At 45.8% G+C, this 16,883-nt stretch overlaps 1 protein-coding gene across 2 annotated transcripts in view; it reads right to left on the reverse strand.

Moving 5' to 3' along the window:
- The window catches only part of RBM28 (RNA binding motif protein 28), a 37,527-nt gene extending 25,111 nt beyond the window's left edge, over positions 1 to 12,416 (reverse strand). Inside the window, exons 1-8 of one of the 2 annotated variants that reach the window (XM_044283422.1) lie at positions 12,317 to 12,416; positions 6,182 to 6,340; positions 5,997 to 6,088; positions 4,979 to 5,054; positions 2,660 to 2,752; positions 1,531 to 1,599; positions 1,237 to 1,438; positions 252 to 433 (exon numbers count right to left, since the gene is read on the reverse strand). In XM_044283422.1, coding sequence (XP_044139357.1) covers positions 252 to 433; positions 1,237 to 1,438; positions 1,531 to 1,599; positions 2,660 to 2,752; positions 4,979 to 5,054; positions 5,997 to 6,088; positions 6,182 to 6,340; positions 12,317 to 12,353 — 910 coding nt within the window. In that variant the 5' untranslated portion in view covers positions 12,354 to 12,416. Of the gene's footprint in view, positions 1 to 251; positions 434 to 1,236; positions 1,439 to 1,530; positions 1,600 to 2,659; positions 2,753 to 4,978; positions 5,055 to 5,996; positions 6,089 to 6,181; positions 6,341 to 7,665; positions 7,842 to 12,316 lie in introns of those variants that run through there. The other variant, XM_044283421.1, reaches the window with a different exon arrangement.
- Positions 12,417 to 16,883: the final 4,467 nt, after the last annotated feature.

Below are 16,883 nucleotides of genomic sequence, written 5' to 3' on the forward strand. Positions count from 1 at the left end.
CGTTTATTGGCCAGATATGCTGGCAACCCAAAAGGAGCGGCCACAGAGCTGCTCGGCAAGGGGAAAAAACTGTGAAGGGGGTGAACCGCTGCACCAGCACTTCATCTTCTTCAATCTCGGGGAATAATAAAGTGATTGCATATCCTAGCAATAGGCCATAATTTTAAAAGATGGGAAACCCTTTTTAGGTTTTTATTTAAATATGATCGTTGTACTGGTCTGGAACAAACCTATTAAATAATCAGACGTACCTATCTTTTCACTCTCAGAGTCAGAATCTCCCGAATCATCTTCTGTATCACTGTCCTGACCAGAGTCTGCAGATTCATCATCGTCCTCATTATCTTCATCATCACTACTCTTCTCCTGATCATCTTCGCTTTCCTCTTCCTTCAGCACTTTGTTTCTAGTAGCCTGAGACTTCTTAATAGGCCTACAAGAAACATGAAACATTTAAAAAGTCTATACAGACGAGGTAACAGACACATATACCAACTGGTCCATTACAGTGGTCCCTCAAGACACAATATTAATTGGTTCCAGGACGACCATTGTATGTTGAAACCATTGTAAGTTGAGTAATCGGTTCCAAAGCCCCAAGATGAGAGAAAATTAAGATATAAGAAAAATAAGCAGATAACTAACACATATAAAACAAGTCCTTCCATATAATACTCATTATATACATGTATACAGCTATTTTACCAGAGAAGTGGCTTTGATTGGTTGGATCTGAGTCTCAGGCATTGTATGTTGAGTCTGGATTCAACTTACGTTGGGCCAGAAAAGACCATTGTATGTGGAAAATATTGTATCCTGAGGCCATTGTATCTTGAGGGATCACTGTACATTCACAAAGCAATATAAGCAGCAATAAGAGAAACCATAGCATATTAAATATTTAAAAGCATACTCATCTGGCCTGTCACCAGAGAGTACCATAAGTATATTGCAGATGTTAGATTGTGAGCCCCATTGGGGACAGCTTGATGCTATTGGCTGTAAAGCGCTGCGGAATATGTCAGAGCTATACAAGTGCATCAAATAAATAAAATGTTGGTTATATTGAATAATCGGTGTGCGAGTTCTTGATGATTAGCAAAACTGTTCATTTAATAGTGGAACGACGTACCAAAGGAAAAAAGCAAAACAAGCAGCAGAAGTGGTGTGAAGAATTACCCTAACAGGAGAGGGAATAATGCCTATCGTTTTTCATGGCAATTACCTATTACTTACACTTTACTGCCTTTAGTTTTCGGTTGTGAAGTTTCCTGCTCATACTCTGACTCCTCTTTCTGAGTGCTATCATCCTCACTTAAATCATCTTCGTCCCCTTCGTCTGCATCTTTCAGTGAAGTGTCATCTTTGTCATCTGATGAATCTTCAGCATCTGCTAAAGCTTCGGTCTGTGACAACTTCCCGCTACTTTTCTTGGTTTCTGGAATAAGTGTTAAAATGTAATAATTATTTGGATCTATCCAGTATTTTTTTAACCCCAGAACCTAGAAAAGAAAACCAGAGTAAACTTACCACTTGCTCCTCCCTGAGTTGCTGTGTATTTATCCTTTGCAACGGCCCAGTCAACAGCAACAGTCCGTCCTATGATACAAGAAGAAAATAAAAACTACATAAAAAAAATGTATTCCCATATAGACCTTACAAATATTGCAGAGTTTCCAACACGGGAATCATCAAAGTCACACTACAACAATGAGGCGACATTGTGTCTCTGTGTAGACCAGAAGTCAGTAAATGACCGATACTGGCACTAACACCGCAACTATCGCTATGTCAGGGACATCGCATGCTCCCAATTATTGCTGATCCACGAGTATACAGAACACCATCTTTCTTGCTTAAAATTGGGGTTTGAGCGGATGCCTCATGCCCACAGTCTATAATTCACATGTTTTGGGAGTGGGATGAGCCCTCGAGCTCCTGGGCAGGGGTGATAAAAAGTATTTAAGATGCATACAGAATTGGAGTGCAGTTTGGTCCTACAGCCTGCCTACTGGGGGTGGTGGACATTGCGGGCTATGATGTGCAGCGACTATTATTCCAAGCTCGGAAGCTAAAAGCTTGGTACTGGATTCGTCCACAGCCTCCCTCTGTAGCTGAATTCCTTAATAGGATGAATGATATACTCCGTCTTGAAAGGGGGGTGTGTGGAAAGAGGAAGTGCAAAGCCAAATCTACAACAATATGAGATAAGTGGTTCTCCACCAGGGCCGGGGCCAGGTCCTCCTCCCCTGGGCTTGTCTAGACTTCCCTTGCGTTGGTGGGGGGCAGACCGGGCTGCGTGACTGGATATGGCAGGAGTCTGAACAAGTTGGGCTGGAGAATAATTGAGGCGCCCTGACTGAGTAATTAGTTATGGATATGATTTTATTGATTATGAGATGATAAGTGTGATGAGGTGTGATACTTTTGGTACAAACGGTGGACCGTCTCTTTGATAGGAAATGGGGGGGGATTTGGGGGCTTACTTAATGACTGTATATCATTTTTATACCTTGTTACAATATTACTTGTAATGAAGAAGTCCCTATTGTTCATACAATTTTTAAAAATGTGCTTAATAAAAAATTTCTGATTTAAAAAAAAAAAAAAAAAGTAAAGGACAGTGCACCGACGTCCGTTCCATGTGGGAGTCGCTCACCTTTTATGCTCTTCATATTTGTTCCTTTTAAAGCCTTGCTGGCTTCCAGCATGTTCTTAAACTGCACAAAGGCAAACCCCCTCATGTTCCCATCTGTTGGACAAAGCAGAATCATTACTGGCGATCTTGTAAAGCTAAGCGACTATCCTAAGAAAGAGATAACTGAACAGAAAATGAAGAGCAGAAGGGGCCTATTCTGCCTGCAAACAGGGCGAAGGCCAACTGATTGCATCTGCAGAATGTAGACGGATAAAAATTACAATATTTACCAGGAGGTTGTTAAAGGGGTTTTCCAGGACTTTTATATTGATCCTTAAGGAGAAGTCATCAATATCTGATAAGGGGGAAAGCAAGTCTGGAGTTACTGAAAATCAGCTGAATGGGGTGGGGTGCAAGGAGTCTGACCACCACTGATCAGATATTGATGATGCATCCTAAAGATTGGCCAGGAAAGTCCTGGAAAATGCCTTCAAATTATTGAAACCTCTTTGAAGGTGTTATCCCATGAGTAATGTAAAACATGAAAATCAGACATCACATGGATCCAGAGATCTCCTCATTCATTGCTCTTCTAGATTTAAATAATGCCTCTTGCACAGGACCATATGGCTTTTTCAGTATTTTGCAGTCCGCAAAAAACAGATCCGCAAAAAACCCGGATGACGTCAGTGTGCATTCTTTTTTTTTTTTTACGGAACAGCTGGCCCCTGATAGAACAGTAGTATCCTTGTCCTTTATGCGGACAATAATAGGATATGTTCTATCTTTGAATGGAACAACAGAAACAGAAGGCATACGGAGTACGGACCGTAAACGGAAAAAAAACAAAAACGCTTGTGTTCAAGAGGCCTAAAGCTGACAGATCCAGGTGCTGGTTTGAAAACTGTAGAATAATTTTAGTGGGACAACCCCTTTAAATTCTGCAGTCACAATGTGGGATCTGTTTTTCAGCACTGTCTTGAAAGGAGTAGATTATCGTTAATTTCTAACGATAATTTGTTTTCCCTTAGTCCTAACAGCAGCACAGATGGGGGGGGGGGGGGGGGGTTTCACCCCCCAGCCCACCGTGTCTATAACAAGAATGTACTTAGGGCAGGAAAATTTGTGTGCTGCTGTTAGGACTAAGGGAAAACAAATTATCGTTAGAAATGAACGAACGATTCCCTTACGTCCTACTAGCAGCACAGATGGGGAGATAGCAAGGAGAACCCCTGAGGGTCTTCATGCCTGGCAGAAGTAAGAACTGTCTGCCCAAAGGCCTGAAAAATCTGCTACCTTAGCATCTATTCTATAATGAGAGATGAAGGTTGATTCAGAGCTCCAGGAAGCCGCCTTACAGATCAACTCTAAGGGGAGAAGGCTTCTCTCTGTGACAGAGGTTGCTACGGCCATAGTAGAATGGGCCCTAAAAAACTCCGGAGGATCTAAAGAGTGGGACATAAAAGCTTCCCTAATGGCTTCCTTGACCCAGCGACTAATAGTAGTTTTAGACGCTTTACGGCCTTTAGACTTACCGGCAAACAGGATGAAGAGGTTCTCATCTATCCTGAACTCTCTGGATCTATCCACACGATGCACTACGGCACCATGTGAACCCAATCTTATAGTCATACTAATCTCTGTAATAGCTTCCACTAAACAAACCCTCCAAAGAGGTGGAATTTAAAAAAATGACTTACTAGTTCTGTGCAGTCACATGGTGTGCCACACGATCTACCAGGGATCCCTCCGCAGCTCTAAATCGGGGAATGTGACATACACTCCCATTATTGGTCAGAGGCAGGGGACACGGACTGCATCACATGACCCCTTCCAGAGCAGAGGCTGATCAAGAGGGATCATGTAATACATCATCACACTCATTCTTCGGTCTGTCACAGTGACAGCTTCTCTTATTTGTATCCTCTACAGCAGGCATGCTCAACCTGCGGCCCTCCAGCTGTTGTAAAACTACAACTCCCACAATGCCCTGCTGTAGGCCGATAGCTGTAGACTGTTCAGGCATGCTGGGAGTTGTAGTTTTGCAACAGCTGGAGGGCCGCAGGTTGAGCATGACTGCTCTACAGATTTAACTCCTTGTAAAATATAATACTGACATAGAGATTATTGATCCAGGGATCGGGAAGGAAATGTGTTCTCCCTTTCTGGTGAACCGGGTCTCTGCCTTACTCTGGATCCACAGGGGTTTGGCGAGTAGAAAATGGTTGAACACGATGGACAATCCACTAAACATGCAACTACTAAAAATCTACAATTATGCAGCAATGAAGAGTTTTCTTTAACTTTTATTTTTTTAAGGGCAATCAACACCAATCAAACCTGGCTTTTTGGGGATGTTGACCTCCATCACAGACCCAAAGGTAGAAAAATGTGTCTTGAGTTCTTCTTCAGAGCTCTGTTATGGGAAATAATGTCAGCCGATTAGCACAACATATTTAATCCAGACATAAAAAGTGCACACGTAAGTACAAAGTGTGGTTAAAGGGGTTGTCCGGGTTCAGAGCTGAACCTGGACATATCTCCCTTTTCACCCAGGCAGCCCCCCTGACATTAGCATTTCATGCTCCGCTGCTCTCCTTTGCCCTGCACTGAATCGTGCAGGGCAAAGGCATTTCTGGAGATCCGGTGACGTACCGGGCTCTCCATGGGGAAAGTTAAGTGGAGACTTTCATCTAGCAGTAAGCCCGGCACTAATGGGTGGGCTTTAGCGCTGCCCTATCCTGTAAAAGGGCTAGGGCAGCGTTAAAGCCAACCCATCAGTGCCAGTGACGTCTCCGGGAAAGCTGCTAGGCGGAAGCCTACACCTAGCAGCTCCTATGGAAAGCCCGGTACATCACTCGATCTCCAGAAATGCCTTTTCCCTGCGCAATTCTGCGCAGGGCAAAGGAGAGCATCGGAGCACTCCGTGTGCTGTCCGCATCTGTTGCTCCGTTCCGTGGTCCGCCAAAAAAATATGACCTGTCCTATTCTTGATCGCGCTTTGCGGACAAGAATAGGCAGTTATATTAAAGGCAGTCCTTGCCGTTCTGCAAAATTGTGGAACGCACATGGAAGCAATCCGTGTTTTGCGGACCGTAAAACAAACAATGGTCATGTGCATGAGGCCTAATGGGAATACCCCTTTAAGCCACACACCTTTTCCTGCAAAGTCACGTCCCCTTGTAAAGCTAGATGCAGAGGATTTCCAGGTTCACTATAATTAGTAAATGTGGCCGCTGTGTGTGAAGCTTGGGTAAAATATAACCCCAGTAATATATTATTGCATGAAAACTGCATTACACTGACTGCCAACGCTAAAGGACGCTTCACATTAAAACGCAGCCGACCACCACTGTACCTTAAAGCTCAGGTTCCGGATGATCAGTCTGGCTTTCTTGGGTGGCACTTTGACATCTTTAGGCTTGCTTTGCTTTGCTTGCTCAGTTGCATCTGGAACCAGAAGGATTATATTGGTTCTTTTTACCTTTGCTTACAGAAGAAACCATTGCTGCTTTCTATTTCTAACCCAACACCCAGAGGTACCTTTCGCTTTAGCCTTTTTATCTTTTTCATGCAACTTTTTCTTGGCCACCATCACCTCAATTTTCTTCCCATCGTACTCCTTGATTTCCTTCATTGCTTTCTGTGCATCCTCCAACATAGAAAACGTGACATAGCCAAGACCACGACATTTTTCCGCCCCTGAAAGTACAAGTTAGCGTACTGTGAAGTCCGCAGTCATATTAGTGCACTGGATAAAAGTCAAATCCTGCTTCGATCATGGTAAGGGCAAGGACCAAGCAGCTAAAAGGGGCCGTCAGACTTGGCACCCCCTCCTATCAGCTGTTTGGATTAGAGGTGGCGCTCCTACAAGCACTGTTTCCTCTTCAGGATTACACTGTGCGTCCTCTCGGAGGTGCAGTGTAATTCACTTGAATCAGACGGGACCGCTGCTGTAGGCGAGACCATGTGCAGCGTGATCTTCAAGTTGAACCAAAAGCACCATCTCCTCTTCAAACAGCTGACCGGTAGCGGTGCCGGTATTCGGACCTCGGGCGATCAGATATGGAGGATAGGTCATCAATAGGTACCCAATGCACAACCCCTTGCTACTTTCACACTCGTGTTTTGGCTTCCGTTTGTGAGATCCGTCAGGGGCTTTCACAAGCGGTCCAAAACGGATCAGTTTTGCCCTAATGATTTCCGAATGGATAAGGATCTGCTCAGAATGCATCCGTTTGCTTCTGTTCAGTCTCCATTCCGCTCTGGAGGCGGACACCAGAACGCTGCTTGGAGGTGTCCGTCTGATGAAACTGAGCCAAACGGATCCGTCCTGACACACAATGTAAGTCAATGGGGACGGATCCGTGTTCTATGACACAATCTGTCACAATAGAAAACAGATCCGTCCTCCATTGACTTTCAATGGTGTTCAAGACGGATCCGTCTTCACTATGTTAAAGCTAATACAAACTGATCCGTTCTGTACGGATGCAGTCGGTTGTATTATCTGAACGGATCCGCACCAAACGCGAGTGGGAAAGTAGCCTAAAAGTGTTTGCGAGGGAATGGAGAAAAGACATAGAAAAGCCTTTATTGTAGGAAGATGGGGCAGGGTCATTCACTGGATTTCAGTAATAAAGTTGAAATGCTTTTCAATCACTGAGCGCACACGTGACTAGGGGTCCCAGGCGACATCATCAGCTGGAACTTTTACAGTGGCCGATCTTCTATATCGATGACCTATCCTCAGGATCAGTGGGAGTCTGACTACTGGCACCCCCATTATCAGCTGTTGGTAGTCATATCACTAGAACAGGACTCAGCTGCACATACTGACTATATCCTGATGATGTGTCATCAATAGGTAAATCCTAGAAAACCAATATAATATATATCTGATGGCTATGGACCCCCAATGTCCTATAGAAACGGACATGGTTCTGATCAGGGGTAGGCAGCACAAGAAGGCCCTGACGGCTGCAGTGCTGCCCTCCGGTACGGCGTAGAACAGCTCTGCTCATTACCCTTTTCTCGGACCACGAAGCACTGGCGGAGGGGTCCACTCTCCCCAAAGATCTCCTCCAACCGCTCACTGGTAGCATTTTCCGGGAGGCCCCGGACAAAAAGCGTGAGCCCCGCCATCCCTGTGTACACCTCAGGCTAAACCACGCGTCTGCTGGGCGCCGCCATTTTCCCCGGAAGTCCGTGTCGGTAATCATTCCCTGTGCCCTCCGCTGTCCCTGCGCCTGTGGTTCCGGCACCGCGATAGTTCCCTGTTGACCTGATTAATAATAGGGCAATGCTTGTCGCTGAATACACTACCCGTAATACCCAGATATGAACTAGTCCCTGAGATTTGGAAGCGGTATTGGTGCGGTAGTGGGATGACAGGAGTGGGTATAAAATGATCAGTTCCGGGTGAGCACAAAATGGCTGACTGACTGAACAATATATGTATGAAGAGGATAGCAGCATGCACATTAGGACATCTCTCACAGGGAAGATGTAACTGCAAACCATTACACAGAATAGCATGCCAGTATATCCCATTATACCAAAACGTCATCCGGTATAATGACAATACGGGTGGGGACACGTGGGAACGTAACTACACAAACTGGTTGGGCAGTTGTGACAGGGTGTACTCCCTCAGGCCGGGGGTCAGTGCAGTGGAAAGGTGATTTAAACTTTTAATATAACTTACAGGGTGGAGTGAATCGAGTTCGCAATGCTGTAGCCAAACCTGATTCTTTTAAAAACGACCTGTCACCTGGATTTTGTGTCTAGAGCTGAGGACATGGGATACTAGATGGCCGCTAGCACATCCACAATACTCAGTCCCCATAGCTCTGTGTGCTTTTATTGTGTAAAAAAACAAATTGATAGATATGCAAATTAACCTTAGAGGAGTCCAGCGTGAAGGAGCCTAGCACCGCCCCGCATCCTCAGAATCTCCTCCTTGCTCCCCGACGTCAGAAAGCCAGAGCGCCGTAATCTTGCGATGCACAAGGTAGTGCAAGCGCAGTTTATTCCCTGAGGCTGATGCCAGCACAGGGAAGGAACACTATGCCGACACTGCGCATGTGCTAGCTCGCACATCGCAAGATTACGGCGCTTTAACTTTGTGACCTCGGGGAGCAAGGAGAAGATGCGGGGCGGTGCTGGGCTCCTTTACGTTGGACTCATCTCAGGGATAGTGTCTCATCTAAGATTAATTTGCATATCTATCAAATCGGGTTTTTTACACAATAAAAGCACCGCAAGCTATGGGGACTGGGTTCCCTTTAAGAATATCAGCCCCGTCCTACTGTAAAATGTATGGCCTCAGAGGTCTTTCTGAAGCTCAGGAATATCGCAAGACTTACTTCCTCTCGCCTCTATCACGTGTCACTTTGTTTACTTGCATCAATTACTGTATCAAAATCGGCTTCTTTAATGAGGCACAAAGCAGAGTTTGGCTTAGTATTGTGATTCAGTAATTTCTGCAAATAAACGAAATGATGCATGATAGAGGCGAGACAAAGTAATTCCTGCGATATTTGCTGAAGGCCATACATTTAAAGGGAACCTGTCACCTGGATTTTGGGTATAGAGCTGAGGACATGGGTTGCTAGATGGCCGCTAGCACATCCGCAATACCCAGTCCCCATAGCTCTGTGTGCTTTTATTGTGTAAAATAAACGATTTGAAACATATGCAAATTAACCTGAGATGAGTCCTGTATGTGAGATGAATCAGGGACAGGACTCATCTCAGGTTAATTTGCATATGTATCAAATCGTTTTTTTTACACAATAAAAGCACACAGAGCTATGGGGACTGGGTATTGCGGATGTGCTAGCGGCCATCTAGCATCCCATGTCCTCAGCTCTATACACAAAATCCCGGTGACAGGTTCCCTTTAAGGGCTCTTTCACACTTGCGTTCTTTTCTTCCGGCATAGAGTTCTGTCGTCGGGGCTCTATGCCGGAAGAATCCTGATCAGGATTATCCTAATGCATTCTGAATGGAGAGAAATCCGTTCAGGATGCATCAGGATGTCTTCAGTTCCGGAACGGAACGTTTTTTGGCCGGAGAAAATACAGCAGCATGCTGCGCTTTTTGCTCCGGCCAAAAATCCTGAAGACTTGCCGCAAGGCCGGATCCAGAATTAATGCCCATTGAAAGGCATTGATCCGGATCCGGCCTTAAGCTAAACGTTGTTTCGGCGCATTGCCGGATCCGACGTTTAGCTTTTTCTGAATGGTTACCATGGCTGCCATGGTAAAGTTGAGCGGGGGAGCAGCATACTTACCGTCCGTGCGGCTCCCGGGGCGCTCCAGAGTGACGTCAGAGCGCCCCAAGCGCATGGATCACGTGATCGCATGGCACGTCATCCATGCGCATGGGGCGCTCTGACGTCACTCTGGAGCACCCCGGGAGCCGCGCGGACTGTAAGTATACCGCTCCCCGCTCCTACTATGGCAACAAAGACTTTAATAGCGTCCTGGCTGCCATAGTAACACTGAAAGCATTTTGAAGACGGATCCGTCTTCAAATGCTTTCAGTACACTTGCGTTTTTCCGGATCCGGCGTGTAATTCCGGCAAGTGGAGTACACGCCGGATCCGGACAACGCAAGTGTGAAAGAGGCCTTAGAGTAGTACAGAGCCAATATTGTTAATGAAGTTTTCAAATGAATCAGGTTCAGATAGAGCAACACAAATCCGATTCGCTCAATCATAATAACTTGTCCAGCAGAAGTTTGTACAATGTGCAGTTTCTATCCCCAGACGATGAGGCATGGTGAGGTGAGGTACCTCCAGTGTGCTATCTTGCTGATGACTCTCCCTAGAACCTCTGGCTAACATCTGTATGCTGGAACTTGTGGATATAAGTGTCCACTGTGTAATGCAGGCTTTCAGTTGATCTGGCCTGGATGTTATCTAGGGTGTCTGAGCCATATCCCCTCACCTACAGCAGGGTCTCTAAAGATGTGGCTTGCTGGCCACTCTGCTGACTATATAACGCTGTCGCTTTTGAGAAAGTCATATCTTTTCAGGTTTCTTGGTGTTCTTGCAGTCTCTGTGGAGTAGTGGTCTCACAGGAGAATAAGATCTCTTCCTGGTCCCTAGGAGTAGGAGCAATTGGACATGCTTTCCTCCTCTTCAGTGACCTAGCTAGAACTCCCTCTCCTGGTAGGAAGCAGGATCAGCCCACTCCTACTAAGAGGGGAGGAACATAACAGAACATTTTCAGATCCCCCCAGGTCTGTGGTACAGCACAAGGAAGTTCCCCCTTATTACATTACTAGCCCATAGCAGATAATATCCATGGGCGTGTACCCATATACTGTATCTATACACAAGTTCTGCATGCAATATTTGGAGGTCCTTGATGAGTGAACACCAGAGGTGCCAAGGGCAGATCAGAGGAATATGGCAAGCTCTCCACAATAATCCAAGACGATAGCACCACCCAGGCGTTATGATGTTAGATTCGTAATTATGAATCAAGACTCAGATGACACGGTGGACTTTACATCAAGGACAAAAGTAGTAGTGGTCTTGCTGAAACCATATTTTTCGATTAGATGTTCTATCTTTTTGCGGAACGGAATTCCGGAACGAAACCCCACAGAAGCTGTCACAGGAAGCCGACGAGGCGCTCGCTCTCCTCAGCGCCGTCAGCGTCCCGCCTCTGTGCAGGAGCGAGGTCACCCTCCTAGGTGATAGGGGACACTGAGGAGACGTGCGCGGCCGGCGTTCTCAGTTCCCCTGGCACTCAGCTGTATTCAGCAGCGTGGGTCATGTGGCGCTGGCCACGTCACATGACCCCAGCTCGTCAGTATTTGACAGGCAGCCTGCTGGCCACAGGTTGCCTGTTAATTAGGTTCATTTGCGATTCTGTTACCTGACATACTTACCTGTTCCTGTGTTCCCTGACGATCCTCTGCCTGCTTCTCCTGTACTGTGCTGCTCTCCTGGTATTCCGACCCCGGCTTCCGCCTGACGATTCTCTGTGGACTCCTGTGGTACTTTATTACTCTCCTGGTATTTGACCCCGGCTTCTCCTGACTATTCTCTGCTTTATCCCTTTGTACTGCATTGCTCTCTTGGTATTGACTCGGTCCGTTCACTATCCGTTGTTTGTCTTGTCTGTCCTCCCAGCACAAATTCTAAGCTAGGGACTGCCGTCCAGTTGTCCCCTGTCATCAGGACTTGCGAGGCAAGTAGGCAGGGCCAGGGGTGAGGGTGGAGCGCAGTGGTCACTATCCTCCCCCCCGTGTGTGTGTGTGTATGTACGTGACCGTTACAGAAGCACTCCGTAGGGTTCCGTTCCGTTCAATGGGTTCGCATCCGTGATGCAGAATGCACAGGGAATGGTGCCCGTGTATTGCGTATCTTCAATATGGCAACAGGACACCTACGGTCGTGCGCAGGAGGCCTTATACTTTACATCTGTGGAGGCTCCAATCCTGGTTTTGGCGCACAATCACTGACCAAACTCTGACCATGTGAATAAGCGCTTATGCTGGATCTTTTCCCATAGAACTCTTAATCAGTCTGCTCAGCTCCTTCTGCTCTATAACATGTCGCCTTCAGATTGCACTTCTCTTTATGATGACTGGTTCCTTTTAACCCCAGTTTTATTCTGACCTGGGCAGCGCCATACCTAAATGAAAAAATATACCTACTCTCCGTTACGGTTCCAGTGCAGCTCTTTCCGAACATAGTCCAGACAGCCTGTAACTTGCCTTGGCACTGACATGTCCCCAAGTAGCACAAGACCCAACAGTGACGTGCCTCCGAGACCAGTGACTGCCCATGACCCCAGCTGTAATAAAGAAATCACCGGTTACCGCTTTTACATAAGCCGGTAAATAATAACCAGGCAGAACATGCAGCTTTCTGTTTGCTTTGTGTCACAGCGACCTGGACCAGTCTTGTGATCTAAGATAAGTTTATAATAACCCCTGGCAAGCCAAGGAAACTCTCTGTACTTTGCACTGGTTAAATATAGTTCAGTAGAATGAAACACTGGCGGTGATTACTGTACGGTATTTATCAGATGATTCCTTCTGCAATAAGCAGCTTTTTGCTATTTGTATGGCTACATTCCTATTATGACTATCATCCTGAAAACAAGCAGGCATAACATACAACTGAACACATTCAATACATTTGGAATTATTTTTTAATTATTAATACTTGAAATCACCCCGGTATGAATGGCACCATTGAGACAAGCTTCATGCCAGCCCTTTTATTCTGGATTGGTCTGGTCAGGTATTACTGATGACTGCGTAGAGAACGCTGCCATGCAGCAGCGATCACAGTGGCTAAAAAGGTCACCACATCATTACTTTTTGATGGGGAACCTTATTATAAGGGTGAACTTGCATGTCCTATACATCTGAATAATGGCACATGCAGATGTCCGTTCCCATATCGCGGCCCGTAAACAGCGGGTCCACAATATACAGGCCCCAGCCGTTTGTGCACCATCACGGATGCGGACCCATTCACTTGAGTGCTTCCGAGGGGTTTCTTTCCGTGCCTCCGCACCGCAAAAAATAGAACACGCTCTATATTTTGCATTGTGGACGGATCAACTGTAATGTGTCCGGATCCATCCACAGCAGCCGCACGGATGGTGTCCATGCACTGAGGACTGCCAATTATGGTCCCCAATGCACGTTCCGTCTGCATACAGAGCCATCTGTATGAGCCCTAAGGCTTGTCGAACCACGTGCCCAAGAACTGCGACATGTAATTTACCCCTAATCAATGAAAAGTTCTTTCTTCTAGCATATATTGCCATTTTTAAAGGCTATGGACACCTTTGGGACAATTTTTTATTATTTGCATTTCACTCATTATGTGCTAAAAAATATATTTTTTAATTGGTCTTTATTAAAAATGTTCAGCTGATTTTGACAGACAAGGGTTAAAAAAAAATATCAGTCTGTTTGCAGAATATCACTTCTGAGTCCTGTCAGGTGACAGCTCATGTGAAGCCCTTATCTCTGACCACCTGATCTCATAAACACTCATTATAGCTACACTCTTATCAAACTAGTAAGATTATGGTCTAAGGCTAGGTCTACACGACGACATTTGTCGTGCGACAAAAGTCGCGTGACAGATAGGGCGCAACAGTTGTCGCGCGACATTTTGTTGCACCAATGTCGCGCAACAATTTTTATAATGGCAGTCTATGGTGTCGCACTGCAACATGCGACATGTTGCGACTGCGACGCGACAGTCGCAGAAAAATCCATCTCGAATGGATTTTCTGCGACTGTCGCGTCGCAGTCGCAGCATGTCGCATGTTGCAGTGCGACACCATAGACTGCCATTATAAAAATTGTCGCGCGACATTGGTGCAACAAAATGTCGCGCGACAAATGTCGTCGTGTAGACCTAGCCTAAATGAGTGTTTAGGACAGGCATCCTCGAACTGCGGCCCTCCAGCTGTTGCAAAACTACAACTCCCAGCATGCCTGAACAGCCTACAGGTATCAGCCTCCAGGAGGGCATTGTGGGAGTTGTAGTTTTACAACAGCTGGAGGGCCGGAGTTTGAGGATGCCTGGTTTAGGAGGTCAGGTGATCAGAAATAAGGCTTCACATGAGCAGTCAGAGAAACAACATTCTGCAGACTGATTTTTTTTAACCCTTGTCTGTCAAAAACAGCTGAACATTTTTAATAAAGATAAATTGAAAAAAAAAATTTTTAGCCCAAAATGAGTAAAATGCAATCATAACAAAAATAAGTAACATTTGGTTGACAACCTCTAATTTATTATACCCAGTGGTTTACCGTTATTGCACATTTTGCATAGTGGTTTAATGCACTGGTTAATCCGTTGGTTTGATGTGCGAGATTCTCAGCTAAGGCTGTAAGCCATAATCATCTAAATTATAACAAATAAAGGCTTTAAATATCTCGCTTTGCATGTAATGAGTCTTATATATTAGTTTCACCTTTTAAGTTGCATTACTGAAATAAATGAACTTTGCACAATATTCAGATTTTTCGAGTTTCACATGTATGTGTGCTAGATATGGAACTCCCACAAGCGGAACTTACGGGAGGCAGCGCTGGGGCATCAAGCTCCATCGGACCTTGCAGCTCAGGGACCGACATGCTGAGATAGACAACCGAACAGTATTACTTACTCAGACCTCAGATCAGCGTCTATCAATGGCTTCCCGCTGTTATACCTGCTGCCTCTTCCTTCCATCCAGAGAACTTCCGGATTGCATATTTATTGTGCCATCATTTCAGGATTCTGGCTTCACAAAGTCGTAAGATAGTGCTTTTGTGGCTTTTTGCGTGGAAATTTTGCGACTTTTAGAATTTTTACACCACTCACTTCAATCTTGTTAATTGCTCTGCAGAATTCCTCCAGTCTGTCAGCTCCTGTGCCCAGCATTTGTCTCTTCACTGCCTGCAGCTGCCCTGCAAAGCTTCCAGCCCCGAGTCTGTGCTGCTGAAGGGGTTAATCTTTCCTGAAGAATCCAGTGGGAGGGAGACACAGGGCAGACAGCAGCAGCTCGGCAATGCGGGGGCATGGCCAGCACAGTGGCATCTCGTGTACAGACACAGACTAGGCTTGTGTACAAGATATCATCAGAGCAGGGAGAGAAGCTGACATCACAGGTCATGTGGACCTCAGTGAAATCTAAGAAAGGAGCCACTGCAGATGAAGGAAGTGCATTGTAAACCCCTTACATTTGATCAGTTAGAAACATACAAAGTACAAAAAAATTAACTCGGACAACACCTTTAAGGATAAGATAAATTTATCAAACAGCATGTGACATTCGATAAATGTGGTATAAAGTACGCAATGCAGACTTAAACAAACCTGACTTCATATAGTCTCCTCATGATAAATTTCCGACATAGACTATGACTAGTGACTCTACTCACTCTTGCTTTAGGAGTCCAGTGGGCATTTTACTCAGGGATTGATAGCCACCTCTTTATGCACAATTAGGGCTCATTCACACGAATGTGCACCGCCCATTCCATGCATTGGGGGCTGCAAGTTGCGGTCCCCAATGCACATGCACCATCCATGTGGCTGGTGCAGATGGATGCAACACATTCAACTTGAATGGGTCCGGAACACAAAAAAAAAAATGTGAATGGGTTGACATTCGTACACTGCAGACCTGCTGTGGGCCACAATATGGGCATTGGCCAACAACAGTCGTGTGCATGAGCCCATATATAGGGAAGACCATTCACTGACTGTGGCCACCCACTGGGCTCCTAAGGCCAAAATGAGCAGGGATTTCCAGAAATAAATTGCAAATCTTACTAAATCTTTTCACACAAAACTGTATCAATCCGCTCAGCTCCCCCTGTTGCTTAATACTGTATAATGGCTGTAGATTGGATAGCATTTTCATGGTGACGGGTTCCTTTTCAAATTTCTAGACTAACTATGTGCAAAAGTATCCCCAGTATTAAACATGCAAAATACTAAGGGGGGCATATTTCTGAAATGTTTCCCAGTAATAATATATTTGATGGACGTGTAATGCACTGTACTCCCGTGTCTGTAAAAGTACACCAGGGGCTGCCTGGCATTGAGATGCAACTTATTTGTGACCTTTCAAAATGAGACAGAGGTGCTCTAATCTGAAATCCTGTTCACTGCACTTCTAAAAGTGGCAGGGTTCTACCAAATGTTGCAAAATGTTACTAAATGTCACAAAAATCCGCACAAAATGTCTATTCTAGTAACTACTTCTATTACTATGTTAGGGCTCATGCAAACGAACGTGTGCCACCCGCAAATTGCAGCCCCCGATGCATGGGCACCGTCCTTGTGGCTGGCGCAGACGGATTCAGACCCTGTGGGCGTCTAGGCAGGCAGGGCCTTCTCTGCGGGCAGGAGGAGGTCCCAGAGTGATGACGTCAGGACGCGGTGACGTTTGGGCGTCATGCACGCTTGCGCAGGGAGGCGCTATAGAGCAGAAGATTTAAAAATTGAAATGGTGCCTGGCAGCATCGGTGGCGTTCTCCTCCTTCTGCATGATGTCAGCTCCCCAGGATGATGCGGCCCGCAAGCCTGTGGATCCAGGAAGTGCCCTCAGCCCAGTAAACCTCCTCTCCTGCTATGTTATGCATAGGATTGAGTCATTAGGTCATCCTCATCAGGACACTATAGGGGTGTTTTGGTGGTGGAGGTAAAAGGCATTGGACAAAGGCCTCAAGCCCTCTACCTTAAGAGTCCAGGTTTCAG

Source organism: Bufo gargarizans, chromosome 2, assembly GCF_014858855.1.
Source record: "Bufo gargarizans isolate SCDJY-AF-19 chromosome 2, ASM1485885v1, whole genome shotgun sequence".
NCBI lineage: Eukaryota > Metazoa > Chordata > Amphibia > Anura > Bufonidae > Bufo > Bufo gargarizans.